The 21,920-nt window shown below is 33.9% G+C and overlaps 1 protein-coding gene across 1 annotated transcript in view; it reads left to right on the plus strand.

Moving 5' to 3' along the window:
- The window catches only part of CNTNAP2 (contactin associated protein 2), a 2,292,243-nt gene that overhangs the window by 708,808 nt on the left and 1,561,515 nt on the right, over window positions 1-21,920 (plus strand). Inside the window, exon 3 of the mRNA XM_019031540.4 lies at window positions 14,814-15,007. Within this exon, the coding sequence (XP_018887085.3) occupies window positions 14,814-15,007 (194 nt within the window). The remainder of the gene's footprint in view (window positions 1-14,813; window positions 15,008-21,920) is intronic.

The raw sequence follows: 21,920 nt of genomic DNA on the forward strand, positions 1-21,920 counted from the left end.
TGCTCTATGGGGGAAAAAAGCCTATTAAAGAAATTCTTTACAAGAAGAATTGATATCTCTGTGTATATGAATGTAACACTTTCAGAAGATTGCAGTGAAAGCAACTATATTTACAAGGCTTATCTGTCCTGTGTGTGTGTGTGTGCTGTGTGTGTGTGTGTACTTATCCTAATGTTGTTAATGTTTCTCATTCAGAGCCTTGTGAAGTGGGACTGCTTTACACATTTTAAGTTAATATCAAAACACACCCACAATGCTTTTGGTGAAATTGTTTCATGTTGCCAAGTATACATATGCCAAAAATCTCCCCTCTTTATCAAAACAGATACAATAGTTACAGTAGTTAGTCATTGAAGTAGCTGGCTATGTGTGCCATTCACCTTCATAGGAATCAGAGGGATTGTAAGAATGAACTTGAGAACTGCATAATGCTTGCCATCCAGGAACTAGAGTTAGGATTGGAATAAGTAATGTGTGTAGCAAGTGCCAGCCAAAGAGAAGGGAATCACTCACTATGCATGAGTCCTGGGGAAGATCAGAGCACTCATAAAAGGCATTTGAGTTAGATCTTAAAGAATTTGTTTACTATATTTAACCATATTGATCTTGAGAACAATTCCTTTGTATTTCTTCCTCAAAAATGAACTAAAGCAGATAAAGTCTTTATAACCTATGTTTTCAAGTATATGAAATTACTATATCATAGTCTGAGACCAAGTGTACAAATATGAAAAGTGGAGATACAAAGCAATTTTCCACTTACTGCAAGTCAGAGCAATATCTGTCTCAGTTGTCATGAGATTTTACTTGAACATGACCTCATCTTTTTGTCCTTTCATGTGTGGTCGACCTAGCTTGAAAATCATTGTATAGATGGTACATTTTCCTTATATTGTTGCACAGATCACTGGCAATTTTCCATCATTGAATGCAACATTGTATATCAAAAATTTGCATATATAAATTAAATATATCACTGCACACACGGCAGACAAATTTGTACACATTGTTTTGCATCTATTTGTGTATACCATTGACATTATCACCTGTTTAATAATAGATTTTGTTAATGCACAGATAATAAGTACATTTCTTTTTTGCTATTCTGCATTTTTTTCCAGTGATGTCTTTTAGAGCTGAGCCTCTGCCCCAGAAAATAATGAAGCTTCAGTAAGAGTCCCTGAGGCAGATGGCATGGAGATGTTATTTGCATCCCTAATTATTTGGTTAATAAACAATAAACTATATTTAGTTACTAGTTAGAAGATTTTCATTTTGTAAATGTACCTCTGACCCTTTTCTTTCTTAAGTGAATGAAACAGTAATAAATAACTAAAGCTTTTTTTTTGCACAAAATGCTGGATAGAGACTAGGATTTGAGAATCTATTTTTAAATTCGCTTATTGTTACCCACTTAGCTAAAAGCCACTATGCGAGTTAAAGGAATATCCTGCTGTAAACAGTTCCATTTAAATTCTTAATATTTCTACTTTGAATTGTGGATCCTGTCAGCCAGCTTCCCGGGTCCCTTTGAAGCAGGCCTGTGCCAAGATTCCCCACCTCTCATGGGGAACTAAGCAAGTCCATTCTCATTCCCAGCTCATCAGAATACCCTGTCCACTCACTCTGCTGACCCACATAAGCTGATTGCCCCCTGATGTGTGGAGAAGTGATTGTGATAATGTTCACAGGAGGGGATGTGCTAATGCATGAGTGATAACTGGAGCCCAGTAAAACTTACTGAGACAGAATTCTAAGCAGAATTCCACACTCCTTTCCTAGTGTGGTCCACTCTGAGTGCTAGAGTTTTAATACAATCCAAGGATTTCTCCAAGATAATTGTTAATGACTTAATTTTATGAGGATTTTATTTATGTAAACAATCAAATAATTTTTAAGAATGAGTGAATATATGTATATATATATATATATATAGAGAGAGAGAGAGAGAGAGACTTGAGTAAGAATATCTGCATGAAATAAATGAAGCCAAGAATAAAATCTAGAATAAATACAGTAACTGCTCTGGAAAAGTCTAATTCTGCTCTACTGGAGATACAATGAGAACCACTAACATGATTAATGAGATTTTTTTCCATTACAATTCAATTTTACTTACATAATCTCTGTCGTTCTTATATGTATGCAGCTGGACCCAAGAATTTTCCCTCTTGTTTCAGGGATATTATTTCCAGGATATAATTAATTAATATATTCATTTTTTACTTTATTAATTCTTATATTCATTTTGTAGATATTTATTGAGTGCCTATTATGTCCAGAGAACCATGCTAGGCAGTGGTTATTAAATAATGAATACAAATAATTTCTTGACTTAAAAACAATGGGCAATCCTAAGAGTTTACTTAGTACTTGTTCAGGGTTTGCTACAAATTCCATGATTTAACTGATTTTCTTATTGATATCCATCCTTTAATCTTCCCTCTAATAGAGGGGCAATTTGGTAACCTATATCACTATTGTATGTTTGAGCTTTGAAGCATTTTGTAGTCTATACACTTACTTTCTGCATCTTCACCGAGTAATATTCCTTGTGAGCTGCGTGGACAAGAATGTTTTTACTTTTTTTTTTTTTATATCGGAGAGAATAACATCTTGAGAATGATGACATTTTCTGGACAATGCCAGTGAATGGGCACTTAGCTAGGGAAGCCAAGAAATTATGCCTAATTAACTATGCTATTTCCAAAATTCTGCAGACTTTACTAAGAATGCATGCCAGGGATGAAAAAATACAAAGTAAAGCAGTAGATTTGCACCCAGAAAATTGACATAACTTTTCCTTTCTTTGCAACATTGATATTTGCCTTCAACTGATGAAGGCTTCAATCTTGATTTCAATTAGAAATGCAGTGAACAAAGAGATAGTAGGGAATACATACAACATGAAGCTCCTCAGTCTTCTTTACAGGGGAGAACTACACAGCAGCTTCCAAATAGTTGCAAAGAGGAAGATGACTTCAATGACTTTGACTGGATTATATTATTTTTATTGCCTTTATTTTTCACACATAAGACTTCATTTCTGTGAATAAAATACATGACATATCTGGTTTTCCATATGATAAAATCTTTAAAGATTTTTTGTACATTCTCTAAATGAATAAATTGGATTGTCAAGTATAAAAAATCATAAAATTTGCTTATAAAATATTCTAAAAGAAACCCTGAGTAGATGGCATGTAGACGTGCTCTACAAATATTTGCTGAATGAATGAACCAGGAGAGGTATTTATAGTAAATAAGGAAATGACCAGACTCATTAACAATAAAAATTATATGCAGTCAAGTGTTACTTAGCTGAAATAACATGGTGTAAATAAATGGTGTAAATAATATGCCCCCTATATTAATAAAACAGATGAAGCAAAACTGAAAATAAGCCAATAAGAAATAAAATCCACTTGATAGTTTTGCTAATGATTGTAACATAATAGCTTGCATTTTAACTTAACATTTTAAATAAAGAATGCAGTCCAATCTCCCAAATTATGGAAATTTTTCTTCTAAAATAATTCTGATAACTAGCTTTCACTTGAATATCTCCAGTAGTGAAGAGCTCATTACTTTTATGGGAATCCATTCTATTGTTGGTAATAGTTATCCTAATGCTTTAAAAATATTACATTGACATCTGACTACCCGCATGTTCCTTTTAGAAAAAGTTTAATTTAGGAAAAGAAAAATACTACTACCTGAGATAACACACAAAAGTATATTTTCTCTTGGCCACAGTATTTTCAGGACATTAAAAAAATAAGATTATACATCATTTACACTGTTTAGTAAGTGAGCTTTAAAATTACAGGTCATGTAAGTGTTCAAGATGTTCTAATCAGACCTAATTGTCACTATTTTACATTAAACTTGTATACATGTCTAATGTAAAACAATGTGTGTAAAATAATGTAAAATAAGAGTATGTTTGTTTTTACACTCTGGCTCAGGCTAGCCTCTGTGTATATCACTGTGGCTTCTGTGTGGAGCAAGAACTTAATCAAATTTGGATTTGCATTCACATTAGTTTCACTACTATCTAGGCTTTATGTAGTTTTAAGCAACTGTTTAGCTTTTGGGTCTGGCTTTCATTTTTCTTGTCTCTTATAATCTTAGGGTAATATTTGACATTTTAAAAACAAATTAACAACCTTAAATCAAAGATCTTAAAATATAATTGTTGTGAAATTCCCTGAAAATAATTTATATATTTTTTAAATATATGAAACTAAACGACTTGCTGTAAGTCTGTTTCTCACAACTGACACTCTGCTTTTCCTGTGAAGAAATACATAAACAGAAGCCTCAGCTAGACAGATTTTCTTTTGTTTGCCTAATTGCCAGAAGGTTAATGATTTTCATAATGCCATTTATGTCTGGATATTATCAGCACTGTAAAAAAAAAAAGTTCCACTAACTTTTGTTAGTGTGGTGTGCAGAACCATTGAAGGAACAAACATATTGTATAAGGAAACTTTTTTTTTTTCTCAGCAAAGTGTTTCAAATATGTTAAAATCAGCTCAATATTCAGTATTATTATTTGGTTAAATTCCAGAATGGAAAGAACTTGTAGTAAAATGATTAGGCTATGAACAGACAAATGCAACTGACAATGTTAAGTCAAAAAGTATTTTTTTTTTACTTAATTGAAGCAAAATATTAATTTTAAAAATATGAGTTAGAGCTGAATAATCTGCAGACATAAAAGCACGTATACTTTTAGAATGTGTGATGTTATTGTTGCATCACTGGAAAACCTTACGTGTTTATTCTTTTGAAGAGTAGAAGATGGAATTTAATTTACTCTTTAACTTTCTGTTATAAAGCTTAACCGTCTTTAGTCTCTTCAGGGCAATGTTACGAGATTGAGTTTCCACGTCATTCTGGTTATTCTTTTTGAAAACCCTTAGTTTTAAAATTATCTTTCTTAAAAGATTGATCTCATAAGATTGAATACCTTGTCCTATGTTTTATAGCTTATAATTTTTCTTTTGTGGACTGCCTGTTAAAAGTCTTTTACCCATTTTTTATTAGGTTTACTGATTGTTTCTTATTGATTTGTGGGGCTTGTTTATACATTAACAAAAATGAATATTTTTGTTATAGGTTTAGAAATATCTTCTCCCAATCTATAGTTAGCCGTTTAACTCTGTGATTCATGCCTTTTGATAATCGATGTCTAATTTTACTATAATCGAATTTATATTTTCCTGTTTAGCTAGTACATTTTGAGTCCTGTTTAAAAAATCTTTCCCAACCACAAAAAGATGCTGTATGTTCTCTTCCAGAAACTTTTACAATTTGATCTACACGTTTTGACCTTGATATTTGAGTACGGTGTGGGGCAGAATCACTTCTAGAACAATTTATTGTGGGGGAAAAATACGGTGATTTTTGAAAAAGGAAGCAAGAAGAGCTTGTGGATTGCTGGCAATGATTTCTTTATAGATCTGGGTGGCTGTTATACTGTTATGTTCATTTTGTGATAATTCTTGATACTAGCTATTTATATGTTTGTAATTTGTTCATTTATATATATATGTAAAGACTTTATAAAAATGCATGAAAAACATATCTAATAATACATTGTAAATATAATATTCTACTTAGATGTTATAATTTTAACCCTGTATATTATTCATAAAGTAAAGTAAGGTTACATAATTCTTTCTAAGCATTAGATACCTTTAATCATGAAGTTGATAATGCGTTTCTTCAGAATGAGTAGCTTTGTTTATTGTTGATGTTAAAACAAACTGTACTGGTATAGGTTCAGGTTTCCAGCCAGTCAAAAACATTTACATCATTATTCAGTTTGTTATCCTATTAGGTTTCTTTTCCAGGTTTATATAATTGACAAATTTCATAAGCATGTCTTTCATGCCTTAGAGAATAAAAATATTAAAAATGACAGTATACAGGATGAAAGCCTGTGGAACATCATTAGAGAGCGCTCTTCAAGCTGACATCACCATTAATCAACGTATTTGGGGCACGATAACTAGCCATTTTTTAATTTACCTAAAACTGTTATCTCCCAGCCCACATTTTACTAGTTTACATTTGCCAGATATTTTGTCAAACGCTTTGCAATAATTAAAATTGAAGATACATCTATGGAATTTACGCTGTTCTATTAAACAAGTACTCAATTTTATAAAAGGAAATCCTTATAACCTACCACTATTGCCTCCTCTATCACCAGACCCCATTCATCTTTTTCCTAAATATTTACAACTCACATGCTAGACTTTAAAGAGGATCTCTCTTGTTATATTTCCCAGATGTACCAACTTCATTGTTGTTAAAATTTATGGTTTTTAGTTTTTGACTATCTTTCTTTTTTTGGCAGCTCCTTTAATAAATATTCAAGAAAGCTAAGATTACATTTATGGATAATGCCAGTCCTTGGGGTTATAATCTGAATTTGAATGCTTCAAAAAGTTAAAGGAACAGGCCGGGCGTGGTGGCTCAGCCTGTAATCCCTGCACTTTGGTAAGCCGAGGTGGGCGGATCATGAGGTCGAGAGATCGAGACCAGCCTAGTCAACATGGTGAAACCGTGTCTTTACTAAAAATACAAAAATTAACTGGGCATGGTGGCGTGTGCCTGTAATCCCAGCTACTTGGGAGGCTGAGGCAAGGAGAATCGCTTGAACCCAGGAGGCGGAGGTTGCAGTGAGCCAGGATCTCGCCACTGCACTCCAGCCTGGTGACAGAGCAAGACGCCAAAAAAAAAAAAAAAAAAAAAAGTTAAAGCCACTTTGTCTGTCTTATTATGTCTTAGCTTGTCTGAGGAGGTATTTGTCTATACTCAGTAGTTTTGCTACTTCTAGAATTATTTGAAACTGTTGTCTTTGTTGGTAGAAATGGGTGACAAACAGTACTATTTTCCTGTCATTAAATAATATCTGATAGTATTATATCTTCTTTCTTCTGTTTTGCTTAAAAAATAGCTTTCAAGCTCTTTTGTTTGAACCTTATTTATATAAGTATTAATTTATCGATATTTTAGGAATGATTGGGCCACTGCCAATTTTCCTACTCTAGTTTATAACAGATGTTGATTAATGGATATAGCCCTCTTCCCTGGCTACTCTAATCAACAAATATCTGCACTTGGTTGAAGCCTGTTTATCCACTTCTCATAGATCACATGACCTCCTTGCAGATGTTTATCCCCCACTGCAAATAAAATCTGAGCTCATTAACGAGTTCATTTTAGCACTTCTTAAGATGCCTGTTACTGTTTTTGTATCAATTAGATAATTCTCCATTATAGGCTTAAACTCATGTTACATATTATTTTCAATGTTCAGAAGGTCTTAAAATTCATGGTGTCATGTCTTTTTTAGTTTTGAATAAAAATTAGTTTTTCAAATGTTTATATTCTATGCATTGGTCTTAGTCTAAAACTTCTCTTAGACTTACCCTAGAAACTTCCAATTTATCCCCGATATCTTTTAACTACTGCAAATTTTAACAGGTTTACTGATGTATAATTGATATACATTAACATATATATTTATATAAAGTATAATTTATATATAGTGGTAAATTTTATATATGTACATATTAATATATATCAATATACATTATACTATGTTTAGATATTTAATCTAATATATTAATATTAACTTCAATATATTTATTATATATTATATTTTATATATTATAAATTTATATGAATATATACACTGTATAATTTATAAATATGTATATGTGTGTGTGTATATATATATATATGTCAACATGGAAATATTACCTTTTAGCTCACTAATTATTTCTTTTCAGGCTGGAGTACAGTGGTGCAATCTCAGCTCACTGCAACCTCTGCCTCCTGGGTTCAAGCGATTCTCCTGCCTCAGCCTCCCTACTAGCTGGGATTACAGGCACCTGCCACCACGTCTGGCAAATTTTTGTATATTTTTTTAGTAGAGATGGGGTTTCACCATGTTAGGCTGATCTCGAACTCTTGACCTCACGTGATCCACCCGCCTCGGCCTCCCAAACTGCTGGGATTACAGGTGTGAGCTACCATGCCCAGCCTAGCTCACTAATTATTTCTTAGATTATATATAATTGGTAGCTTTTCCTCAGATGAGTTTATTTTCCTATCAACCAAATTTTGCATTTCTAAAACTACTTCATAGTTCCTTTTAGTATCCATCTATAAATGTTCTATTTTTCCCTGTTGTAACTGATAATTACTGCTATTTTTAATGAATAGCATTACCTATTTTATATTTTTGAGAGGATAAGGCCTATTTATCTCCACTAGCCCTCAATTGCTATTACTTATGGAGCTAATTGGTGTTGAACTTTTGACTTTGTTGACTTCGTGGCATTGGATTTCATTCCTGTCATTTGAAATTTTCATTTGCATGTTTTTCTTGACAGCCAGTCTCTCTCTTTCTGGTCTCTCTTTCTCTTTCTTCTCTCTTCCTCTTTCTTCTCTCTTCCTATCTCCTCTCATCTCCCCTGTTTTTTGTGCTTTATCATTTTGGGACTTTCTCTACTCAAGTCCCAGAATGTCCAGTCTGAAAGTGTACCTTACATTACTCGCCCGATGCCTGTGCCTGGCAGTGTTTTTAGGGAATCATGTGTCTAGTCACCAAGCCAGTGAATGCCTTTACTCAGCTCAGATATGCCTATTTGCTAACCTCTTTGGGCATACAGCCTCATATAATCCATATGTTTAAGTGAGTAATCAGCTTTCTTCAGTCTCTTTTCACAACCAGGTTAGCCGAGGGCCAGTCTTGGTTTGCAACCTTGAAGCAAGCTTTCTGTAGCTGATACACACAGGGAACTTACATTACCAATATTCCGTAGTAGTCAAATGCCCAGATGACTTTGTATGTCCCCAGATCCGGACTCTGTCTGGCCTCGGCTTCAGCCCCACTCATTGCTTTGCATGTTTGTTGCATTTCTTGTGCATAGAGATGTTTATCTTATTTTTTGATCCTGGCTATGTCTTTTCAATTGTCTTCTTATCTATCTTATCTAAAAATACAGTGTATTTGAAGCAGAAGGGGGTCTCAAAGCCTGAACTCATAATTCAATTTTGCCTGGAGTCTCCTTTTCAATTTATTTTTTTCAGCTGATACATATTGCTCAGCCAGTTATTAAAGGTAGTTCTAACCCTAATTGAATTTTTTTTCACCTTGTATTTTTGCTAAATTAGAATCCAGGCATATAGTCTCTGGTGGTGTTAAAACCACCAACTTGAGTGCCGCGTTTCTTCAGGAGCCATTTATCACTACAACAGAAACTCCATGGCCTCTCTAAACCACTCACTAAATTCCTCTTTTGTCTGACTTACTGAATTACAAATTACAAAGCAAAAATAACTCATATTAGTCCAGAGTACTAGTTTCTTCAATTATTCAGATTCTCTATTGTAATGGATCACTCTAGGCGCCCACATAGAATGGACACGTAGAATACAAACACTGTATATCTTTACAGCATACGTGTGCACACACCATATACTACACACACGCAAATACACAGGGGGAGGAATATCTGTGTATGTGTGAGAATAAAGAGAAGAGTGAGGAAGGAAAGACAGATGGAGGATGGGAGGGGTGGGAAAGGGAAGAGAGAGCACAGAAGAAGAGAGAGAAGGGGAATGAAGAAACAGCATTCTTATTGTTTCGAGACTAGCAAGAGTTCCATAACAAGTATACATCTTTCAAGTTACTTCAACAATACACTAGTTATTTGCTAGATGTTTTAGGCACTATTATCTCTAGGCAAGTGTTCTTCTTAGGAACTAAGAGTTTATGACTGTTCAGCATCTCCACCTCTTCTAACTCCTCTTTGACGTCCAACCACTTTCTTTGAGCTGCTACAATACATTGGGAACCTTTTTACCCTCTTATATACCACATTCCAGAGGTGGTTGTGATGAAAGAGGTATCATTATTAATCCTCGGATCAATAGAGGTTACACATTTCACAAGCCAAGTAAACAAAGTAATAAACTTCCCCAAATTGCGTTGCTTGATAGACCAAAGAGAAAAAGGGAACTTTTCATCGATCTTTCCACCATGTTCCTCATGAAAGACTGACTTTTGCCCTCCCATTGAGGTTAATCACTACAGTATTCTCTCCACATATATTTCTGCTAAGAAATACATTTTGACTTATATTTCTTCTGATTTTAGATTTTTGCTTTCCTTAAAGTTAACAATAAATTCTATTTTGCTAAAAGTAATGAGATAAATGGGATTAAGCAGCTGTATGTTAATTGCTTGCTTGCTGAAAGACTGGAATGCAGCAAACAATAAGTAACTTAAGAAAATTTATTCTGGAGCATTCATTAGCAAAACAGAGGAAATAGTCTAAGTTTCACCAATCAATCAGACATTTTCTCACCTGTTACCTCATTGTATTAATTGCTCATTGACTTGAGTTCACTGAATCACCCTGTTGCTTTTGGTAATACATAGAACTCTGTATGAAATTGGCTATAAAATTTCTTCAAGGTTTCGAACTGTATATCTAACAGGTAAGAAAATATATTTGTTACCCCACAATAACTGAGTATATTGTTGTCCCCAAAATTAACCTACAGCTCTTTCAAAATTTTATGGAATTCTAGGTAAAATAGGAAGATGAATGATATATGACAATAAGGAATATTATATATTAACACTACAATAGGAAAAAAATAACATATAAAAAACACACTACAAAGCAGGTATAAGTAACTCATTGTTAGTGAAAAGATTATCAGGAAGTGGTCCCAAGAGGTACTGCAGACTAGAATCTCCAGGATACACATCCTGAGATGAAAAATAGCATCTAGGAAGTTAATTAGGAGTGTTTTGGGGATGAAAACCTGTGGAAGAGAAAGGAATGAAACAGAAATTAGTTACAGGGAGGAGTTTAGGTGAAATGCAGTTTCAATGAAGTCTTTGACCAATCCCTGCAGGGAGCTCTGAGACTGTGAAGACACCTCAGAGTTTCTACAGGTTGGGGCAGGGTACTGGCTTTTTATAGCCCCAGGTTGACCAGTCGTTGCATTTGCACAACCCCATGAAGGTATACCATCTACATGTGCCTCTTTTTAACCCAGGAAATTCCTGAAGAGGAATTACAGCTAAGTATTGTATCATAGAAAAAATATTCTTGTAAAAGTGTGAATTATATGATAATAGAAACTGAGAAGTAGTTACATCGTTTGCACATATATTCCATAGATAGCACCCATATAACCTATGCAAACACATACACTAGATACTTAAATTTTTCCAAACGTTTTGTGAGATATGATTTCGATATAGTGAAAGGTACAGATTTTAAATTTGTATTTTTTTTTTTTTTTAGAGATTAATCTTGGGCAGGGATCGACAAACTTCAACCCTCTGTCCAGCTACAAGCTTTTGTTAATAACACTTCATTATAACATGGCCATACTCTTTTGTGTATGTACTGCTCTTCATACTATAATAGAATTTGGCAGTTTTAACAGAGGTAGTATGGTCTACAAAGCCAAAAATATATAGTATTTAACCTTTTACAGAAAATGTTTGCTGACCCTTGATCTAGGGTTTGCTATTTTCAAGTAATACCACTTCATATGTAAAGTAAGACCACAGCATAACATATTTCCTGTCCAGACTCCTATCCTTTGTACTATTGTAGTTGCATATCTGACTTCCACATTTATTATAAACCCTGTTATTCATCATTACTGTTTGTAAGCACTAAATTATCTTTTAATGAAATTTAAAAACATGAACAAATATTTTATATGTACTTAACATGTTTAGCATTTTAAGCACTCATTTCATCATGTAAGTATGAGTTTCAAAATGGTAAACTTCCCTTAAGGTGAAAAACTTATATTTTTATAGTATACACATATAAGTGATGAATTCTCCCAGCTTTTGTCTTGAATATTACGTTATTTTTATATTTAAAATATATTTTTGCTGGACATAGAATTTCAGGTTGCCAGCTTTTTTTTATCTTTCCTTTTCATCATGTCTGATAGGTTGTTTCATTGTCATTTGGCTTGCATTATTTCTGCTGAGAAGTTGTAACCCTCTGAATACCTTTAAGATTTTCTCTTTAGCATCGTCTTTCAGCAAATAATTATAATATGCCTTATTGTATTTTCCCTTGTATCTCTCCTGCCTGGAATTCAATAAACTTCTCACATATCTGAGTTTATATATTTCAACCATTATTTCTTCAAACATATTTTATTCTGACCCAATCTCTGTCATCTCTGCTTTTAGTACTCCACTTGCATGATTGTTAGGGCAGTTATCAATGTCTCACAACTTACTGGAATAACTGTTTATTTTTTAAGCCTTGTTTTTCCTCTCTGAGCTTAATTTAGATGCCTTATATGGCCCTACATTCTAGTACAATGATGTTTTCTTCTGTGTCTCATCTGCTGTTAAGCCCATCCATTAAATTTTCTATTTCAGATGTAATTTTTACTCCTAAAATTTCCATTTTGTTCTCGTTTGTTGCTTTTCTCCTTCAACATTTTGCATTTTTTAAAAATGTTTATATGTTTTATTTTAGATAATAGAATTAATAATTACTGTTTTTAAAGTCCTGGTCTGCTAATTTCATCATTTCTGTTATTTTGGGGGTACATTTCCATTGATTTTTTTCTCTCTGGTTCTAAGACATATTTTCCTGCTTGTCCAAATGTCTAGTATATTTTTCAGTTGATATACTTGACATTATGGATGCAATTTTGTTCAGTTTCTAAATGTTTATGACTTTCCTTAATGGAGTGTCAAGTTTTGTTCCATCAAAAAATTAATTTTTGGTCAGATTTATCTTTTTCAGTAACCTTTGCTCAGGTGTGTCCAGACTAGCCCTCATATTAGGACTAAAATATCCCTACATATAATGCATGACTTTTATGGGATGTCTACTGAATGCCTGGAGGGATTCAACAGGGTCTCTCAATTTTGTCTAGTCTGAAATCAAATTTTTCCCAGCTCTGTGCAACCTCTGGTTATTGTTGACTTCAGAACTCCCTTTACCTGGTCTTGTGCAGTCTTGATCTGAAAGTACACAGCATGGTGTTTCTTCTGATTCCAGATTGCAGAGACACATTCATGACTCCCTTGTAGATTTCTAAAGCACTTTACACAGCTGTGCCCTCTCTGGGACTCTGTCCTGTTAATTCCAGCTTCTTTAGTAGCTTTGAATTGTAATATGTTTCCGTTTCAGTGATGCTACTGCACTGCTGAACTCTGTTTGGGATCATCTTCCATATGCCATGATCCAGAAAGTGAAGCTAGCAGAAAGCCAGGAAGTTGGCAGGGCTCACCTTATTTGTTTATCTTATTTTATGGATCACGTTCTGCACTGCCCATTGCCCAGTCCCTAAAACAGTGATTTTTTAATATTTTATTTTATTTTATTTTATTTTTTGAGATGGAGTCCCACTCTGTCACTCAAACTGGAGTGCAATGGCAAGATCCTGGCTCACTGCAACCTCTGCCTCCCAGGTTCAAGCAATTCTCCTGCCTCAGCCTTCCTAGTAGCTGGGATTACAGGCACCTGCCACCACGCCTGGCTAATTTTTGTATTTTTAGAGGAAATGGGGTTTCAGCATGTTGGCCAGGCTGATCTCCAACTACTGACCTCAGGTGATCCACCTGCCTTGGTCTCCCAAAATGCTGGGATTACAGGCGTGAGCCACTGAGCCCAGTCAAACAGTTATTTTATATATTTTTTAGTTTTGTAATTTTAAAAAAAGCTATTCTATCATAGTTTTAAGCAAAAATAGGCCATGTAACCATTATTATTTGAATATCTGTGATGATTTATGAAATGATTATTATGAACGTCCTCATAGAATAAATTATTTTGCCAGCCTTTAAATTCCTTATTTAAAAAATAGTACACACGTTTTGATATACTGTACATTGGATAATCTATTGAATATTTTTGTATCATTTATTCTCTTTAGTAGCTGAACTCACTGTAAAAATTATAGTGCCTCTTAGCACTAACATTATGCCATATTTTCTGTAACTTATTTTGTGTACAACCCTAGTTATTTTAAATATTACTGTAAATTAAGAATATTGATCTATATGAGTGCCATTTTTCTAACAAATGTTTTTACATTCTTACTATTTGCTAAGCAATTCTTATGTTTTGCCAAAAGAGATTTAACTTTGTTTAGTATCTAATTTTTCTAGAAATATGACTTACAAGAGGTATTGACTGTATATCTTCTAAGTGTTAAATAAACATTCTGCCTAATTTCCTATATACTTCCCTGTACCTCTCAGTGGTACAGGAAATTAATGTAAGATTAGGTTCATTTTAAGAATTGCAAATATTTTTCTACTTTACTTCACAAGAAAAATATATTTTAGAATTGTGTATAATTGCTTGTTTTTAATTTATAATTTATTAAATGATAAAGTTTACATGACAGAAAAAATTGGATAGTTACATATATTTTTCTCATGATTTTAGCTGAAGAGTTTATGGTAAATTGGTCAACCCTCAGCCAATTAGACTTTGACATGTACTAATAAGATCTAATTGAGAAATTATGAAGACATTTGCTCAGGAGAAAATGAGCACATAATTACACCATAAAGAGGTTAAAGAATCAATGTTACCAGCTGGAAGAATATTAGTTGAAGTCCCAATGGCATCTATAAAGGATATTTCATAATGTATCTGTGAAATAGAGCACTGCCAAGGCCAATTAAGATATGTAGAATATTCCATTGTCAGTTGTACAAGTTCAAATTTAAATATTCATTTTCCCATCTTACCTCTGCCCATCTTCAGGTGCTGGGGGATGGTCTCCATCAGACAGCGACCATTATCAATGGCTTCAGGTTGACTTTGGCAATCGGAAGCAGATCAGTGCCATTGCAACCCAAGGAAGGTATAGCAGCTCAGATTGGGTGACCCAATACCGGATGCTCTACAGCGACACAGGGAGAAATTGGAAACCCTATCATCAAGATGGGAATATCTGGGTAAGTCATTGGCAGGAAAGCAAAGACACAGAATTGGATTGGAAATATTAGAAAATGGTACAGGATTTACTAAGCATATATAGTTATCAATATTTATGTATTCAAATCATTGGGAAACTATTTATTCATCATTGTTGATGGAAGAAAGTTTCTTCAGGCTGTAATTTCTATCCAATGGTTAAAGCAATGATTCTAGATCTGGACTATGAATTTGAATCACCTGAGGAAGTTTTAAAGCACGTAGATGAAAGGCAAACCCGGATCAATAAGACCAGAATCACGTAAGTTGAAATAGTGATTAATGATACTGATAACTTTTCTGAAGACAGCGATCTTCAATTGAAGGAAAATACTGAAATTATGAAGAATATAATTTAGAGAAGTAAGAGCAGTGATAGATGTTAAGAAAAGAACTTGTCCCTTTTATAATAGTGTCTTAAACACTTATTACAGATCTATGTTCACTTTATCCCTTTATTATGAAAGAAGAGAATAAAGCTTAACCCATTTGTTCTTAAAACGTCTCTATTAACTTAAAAAGTTGTATATATGCAATCAAATATTCACCACATAATAATTTGAATAAATTATTTAACAGTAAAATTTAAGTGTTCTACTTTGGTTTAATTATTTTAAAAAGCAGGCATGACCAAAATCAAGTGCTGTCATCAATATTAAACCAGAAGAAGAAGAAAAAGAAGACCAGGAGGAGGAAAGGGAGAGGATGAAAGAGGAAGGGGGAAAAGAAGGAAGAGGAAAGGGCTCACTTTTCAAATCATGTCCTCCACAGTATTAGTTAGAGTGCTGGGTATTTTTAACTTTATCATGAATCACTCTTGTAGACTTCGTATTTTAAAAGTCCCCAATTATTTTTTCTAAGTAACAAGAGTTTATAATTTCTAGCTAAAGTGGATGTTCATTTCTACAGCAGTATGTGAAATAAGGATATAATGTCCTGATAATAAAAAATGTGTCTACTTAAGTAGAACTTTAGAAATAACTCCTTTCAAGTCATAATTATATGGAAAGAATATTTGTGTATTAGGATGTATAAGTTACAGAAAGCAAGTAGTGGGAAAAATGCCTCTTTCTAAAATGTCTTCATCTCGCAATTGAGATAATTCAAATCCTCAGGCATAATTTATAGAAAAGTGCTTATCAAGCCTGAGTACACAGTAGAATTAGCTAGAGAACTTTAAAACATATAGACCCTTGTGTCCCAACCCCAGAGACTTGAATTTAGTTGGTCTAAGGTGCAGCCTGGGCTTTGGGATTTTAAAGCTCCAATGGTGCTTCTAATGTACAGTGAACACCGAATACATAGTTTAGATTGGTTTTCAGTCTACAGTTAAGAAGGGGATAGAGGAAGTATGTGCTGAAAATGAAGAGGAGAACAGAAAATTTGAAAGGGTTGCCCTTAAAATTTGGCAGAGAGAGAGAGGGGAAGATGGAGGAGTAAGGGGGTTGGGTGGGGGGAAGGGGAGGGAGAAATCAAGTGGCCAACCAACCAAACAGCAGACCAAACAACTGAGAGTAAACAGTGAAGGCTTGGATCACAGACTCTTCTAACACCCAGAGCACTCATTATTTTCTAACTTTCTGTGGTTTCTAAACTAAGATCAAATGAGCATGTTGGTAAAATTGCTTGAGGGGTTTACTTTCTGTGATTTCTAAACTAAGATCAAATTAGCATGTTGGTAAAATTACTTGAGGGGTTACAAGTCAGACTCTGAAATACTGTTCTCTATATCAGAACAGAAATACTGTTCACATTTTTGTATTTGTAAAGTCTTCATCTCAAAATTAAGAATGTTCAAATCTCCTCTCCTCTCATAATGTGCCAAGATAGTAATAAAGATAGCTGCTAAAATACTTGAACTTTAATGTACCTGTCAAATACTGAACAGTTAAGGACGGCTAAATGCAGAGACATAAGGAAAAAAGGCTAAGGAGGATAAAATTGCTCAGCTTGTCTTGGAGTCTTTTTTTTTTTTTTTTTTTTTTTTTTTTTGAGACGGAATTTTGTTCTTGTTGCCCAGGCTGGAGTGCAGTGGTGCGATCTTGGCTCACTGCAACCTCCGCCTCCTGGATTCAAGCCATTCTCCTGCCTCAGCCTCCCGAGTAGCTGGGATTACAGGCATCCACCACCATGCCTGGCTAATTTTTTTTGTATTTTTAGTAGAGACAGGGTTTCACCAGGTTGGTCAGTCTGCTCTTGAATTCCTGACCTCAGGTGATCTACTTGCCTTGGCCTCTCAAAGTGCTGGGATTCCAGGCGTGAGCCACTGCACCTGGCCTTGGACTCTTGATATTACATAGAATAATAATGGTTGAGTCGGGGAGACAAGGATGTCATGTAGTGAAAATATCACAAATTATGAAGATATGCTGGGTCTACTTATAAGGCTCTCCATCTTAAGGTGATAAAGGTGGATTTCTATTGTCTTCTCCCTTTCTGGTGTTCACTTTGTTTCTTCCTTTCAAATATTGTGTTTCTTATTAAAAATCAGTATGCTACGTGATGAGTGATTATTAGTAGTGAGCTAATTATAAAATTTTAAAAATCAAAACAAGTTGGAGACTATGTTAGTCTGTTCTTGCACTGCTGTAAGAAATACCTGAGACTGGGTAATTTACGAAGAAAAGAGTTTTGATTGACTCACGTTTCCACAGGCTGTATAGGAAGCATGGCTTTGGAGGCCTCAAGAAACTTACTATCATGGCAGAAGGCAAAGGGGAGGCAGGCATGTCTTACATGCCGGGAGCAGGAGGAAGAAAGAGACGGGGGTGTCACACACTTTTTTATTTTTTCTGAGACGGAGTCTCACTCTGTCGCCCAGGCTGGAGTGCAGTGACGCAATCTCGGCTCACTGCAAGCTCCGCCTCCCGGGTTCACGCCATTCTCCTGCCTCAGCCTCCCAAGTAGCTGGGACCACAGGCGCCCGCCACCACGCCCAGCTAATTTTTTGTATTTTTAGTAGAGACGGGGTTGCACCGAGTTAGCCAGGATGGTCTCCATCTCCTGACCTTGTGATCTGCCTGCCTCGGCCTCCCAAAGTGCTGGGATTACAGGCACGAGCCACCACGCCCGGCCTGTCCCACACTTTTAAACAACCAGATCTCCTGGGAATTCACTCACTGTCAGGAGATCAACAAGGGGGAAGTCCACCCCCGTGATCCAATCACCTACTATCAGGCCCCTCTTCCAACACTGGGGATTACAATTTGACATGAGATTTTGGTGGGGACACAGACCCAAACCATATCAGAGACACAATCTAAATATTGCAAAATATATTTAAGTACCAATAAGCCTGCCACATAATGATTACATTATTTAATAATCTGTGACAGAAATGTTTTAATCCTTACTAATACAAAAAAAAAAAAAGAGTCCAATCCTTTGACGTATTCTAAAACAGATAAAGTTCGTTGACTTCTAAAAATTCTTGAATATTTTAGGGCTACGTCTTATCATTCATTAAGTGATTAAAATTTAGCATTTACAAATTTCAAAAAAAGTACTCTTGGGGATTGAGTTTATTAAAATGGTATTAAATACTAGAGTTTTTTAATCCACTACTGCTTAACATTATGTATACTGGACTTGAAGAGAATTCTGATATAGAGAAGATTGGATGGCTTTTTGATGGAAAACACCTTATAAGATGTAAAAATTTATGTATTTTTGAAATTGTTTTTACTATCCATTTTATAATGATTGTTTACCTGAGAAATATAGAAGATAATGTATATTGAATCACATGAATATAATTTTAAACAAATGTCCATGGTTATGTTTTTTCTGATTGTTGGGGAAATGGACAACATAAGTAATTTTTTATAGTATTCTTATTAAATGTTCATATGGACATTCCGAGTTATTTTATCACTATTGGATAATATATTAAAATAAGCAAAGAACAAGTCATATATAAGCGAATTATGACAGTTTCACAAGGTTTTAGAGTCATGAATCTTGCATTAGGGAGTGAGAATGGCTCCTGAAAAGATTCCTAAAGAATGGTTTATCTGAATATTTAATATTCAAAGATCTGAGTTTCTAAATGGGCTTAACTAGTCAAACCTTCCATTCCTCTTTGATGATACTGAGCATAATAGAATTCTTTATATTTTACAATATAATTTCCTTCTATTTAGAACCTCTTTTCCAATGTAAAAGGTAAATAAAATTGCCCAAAAAATCATTACATCTACATACTCCACCAACTCTAATTTGCATGATTATCTTGAGATGTTTTCAAGTTTCCTAAGTATAATCTGTTAGAGAGAGAGAGAGGAAGTATTCTGTATAAGCATTTTGTATCAGAAGTCCATTAAACATTATATTAAATAAGAATTCCAGCAGGCTTTTGCTAAGAGGCCTGTTTTGCTTGGGAAATTCAATTACTGGATTTTGAATGCAGATATTCAGAGCCAAAATAGGAAACTGGAGTAAAAGCAGTGGATGCCTTCTTTACACACCACTGTTATTTTGTAGGATAGTAACATACTACAAATTTACCAGTCATATGAGCGCAGTTTTTGTTTTTCTTTAAAAAACACTTCCTAATCATGAAAACATGCTTGTATATTCTCAGTTATTTTTAAAAACAGTTTTGATCCATTTTGTTAATTTTAAGTAGATGTTAGACTGAAATTTGTTACCACTGCATCTATTAAATGGAGAATTCTACAGAACACAGCTATTTTATCATATTTAAATTATATGGTTAGATACTTATCAAGAATATAGGGATAAATAAGTTCATATTCTCAGAAATATTGAATAGATTACTTATTTTCAAAACCTAGATCTCTTTGTCACATATATGCTTTTCCCATGTACAAATACATACACATAATTGTTTCAATAAATTTAAAACATTTCAAAAATCTAGAAGACAAATACAATAGTTGGCAGTTTTATTTATGAAACATTTGGATGTTCTGAATATCAAGGCATAAGCTGGACCACATATTCCCTACTTTCTTTTTAATTACATATTCCATCAACCAGTATTTATAAAATAAAAGTTCTCAAAAACATCGTTTTGGGTTAGCCTGTAATTAGCCATCAGGCAAGTGAAAGCCAAGATATGAAGTCAAAAGGTCTGAATTCATGTATCTTGTTTCATTTGTTTGTTTTATAACTTTGGGGATCTGACTTTATTTCTCTGTTCCTAAAATCCTAATCTGAGAAGTAGATATAATTCCTATTGAGATATTTAAGTGAGATTATGTAAGTAAAGAAATTTTTCAAGCTATAAAGATTAGAAATGTGTGTCATCAATTCCCACTTTTAGAAGCATTCTCCAAATCTAGTTTAGTATGTTTTTTCAGTGACAATAGTCAGTAATGACAATTTTCAGAATTTTTAGTCACGCTCTATGTTTTTCAGATTCACTTTACCTCTTTTTACTTTTATTCATGATTGAAAATATCTGACAATATTTTAGATTAAGGAAATGTTACTTAAAGTTGGAGGTAGAATGTGTGCAAATCTCTGTCATAATTTTCGATTAACAAATGGTAAATGCATGTTTAGATAGTGCAGTGCAGGCTGGGTCAGTGAGGCATGACTGGTAGACCTAGCTCTGTGCCAGGTGCCATTGCAGTGCTTGTAACAAATTATATGTTACCATCATGATGGCCTTGTGTCCAGTGAGCCATTTAAGGGGATTCATTGAAATGAATGGATTGTTCTGTCCTTTCTTTTCAGCCATTTGTTATAGTGGTTGCACTAATTTTCCAAATCACTTAAAAATCTGTTCCCAGTATAAATATAAAACATAAATGCCATTCTGTTACAGTTCAATGGTGTACTTAGATTCTTTCAAAATATCTAGAATTTTGTCTGCATGCGAAAGTCAGGATGACAACCATCCTGTCGCCTGCCCCTACATCTTCCATCGGATAATAACTTCTACTTCACTTAGGACATGAATGTGTTTCTTTTCCCCAATAGACGAGTATTACCCTTGCTTCTTTATGTAAACATCTGCATTCTTGCTGCCATCAGTTACTTGGGTAAAGGATCAGGCAGACATATTCATAATAATTTTATAGATAGCTTATTGAGAAATAAAACACATCAGAATAATCTGCATCAAACACTTTCTAAAATTATCTTTGATATAAATGGGGTAAAAATCTTCAGGACTTGTATAGAAAAAAAACAATTTCCAAGGCGATTTCAGAATAAGCTCCTTATTTCTGTGAAATAGATTTTTCTGTTTATACTCCTCTTAGGCTGGATAATATTTTTAAAGTCTCATGAATTTTAATAAGTTGAGTGGATATTCCAGATCCTTTTGCATATACTGTAATGCCTCTACTAGTGAATTTTGATCACCTTTCTAAATACACATTTGTATGGTGAGATTCTCATTTTCAAAGGTCATGAGGTTTCTTGGGACAATTTCTGAGACTCTATTGTACATAAATAGAACTGTTCTAACAAATATGGTTATGTGTTTAATATTTTTCTAAAATTTGGAATATAAAAACAAGATGCTGTTGATAATATTAAATATATTATTGGCATATATTATGAGATAAAGGAAAATGTTATAATCTCATAAGATTTCTTACAGGCTGTAAAATAACAGTATATATAGTTCTTCACAGTATAGTGTATTTTTCATCTATGAGATAAAATAGGATATATGTAATTATTCTTCTAATGTTTAAAGTATCCATGAAACAAGATTTGTTGTCAATTATACTAATATTTTCAGGTGTTTTATTTTACATTGAACTCAATGCTATTTTTTTTTACGTTGAACTCAATGCTAATTTTTTTTACATTGAACTCATTGCTAATTTTTTTTATCATGTCAAGGTTGGATTTAGGTTACCTGAGGCTAAATAACTCCAAGTAAATACATAGTTATATAATGTGTTGATAAAT

Source organism: Gorilla gorilla, chromosome 6 (assembly GCF_029281585.2).
Source record: "Gorilla gorilla gorilla isolate KB3781 chromosome 6, NHGRI_mGorGor1-v2.1_pri, whole genome shotgun sequence".
NCBI lineage: Eukaryota > Metazoa > Chordata > Mammalia > Primates > Hominidae > Gorilla > Gorilla gorilla.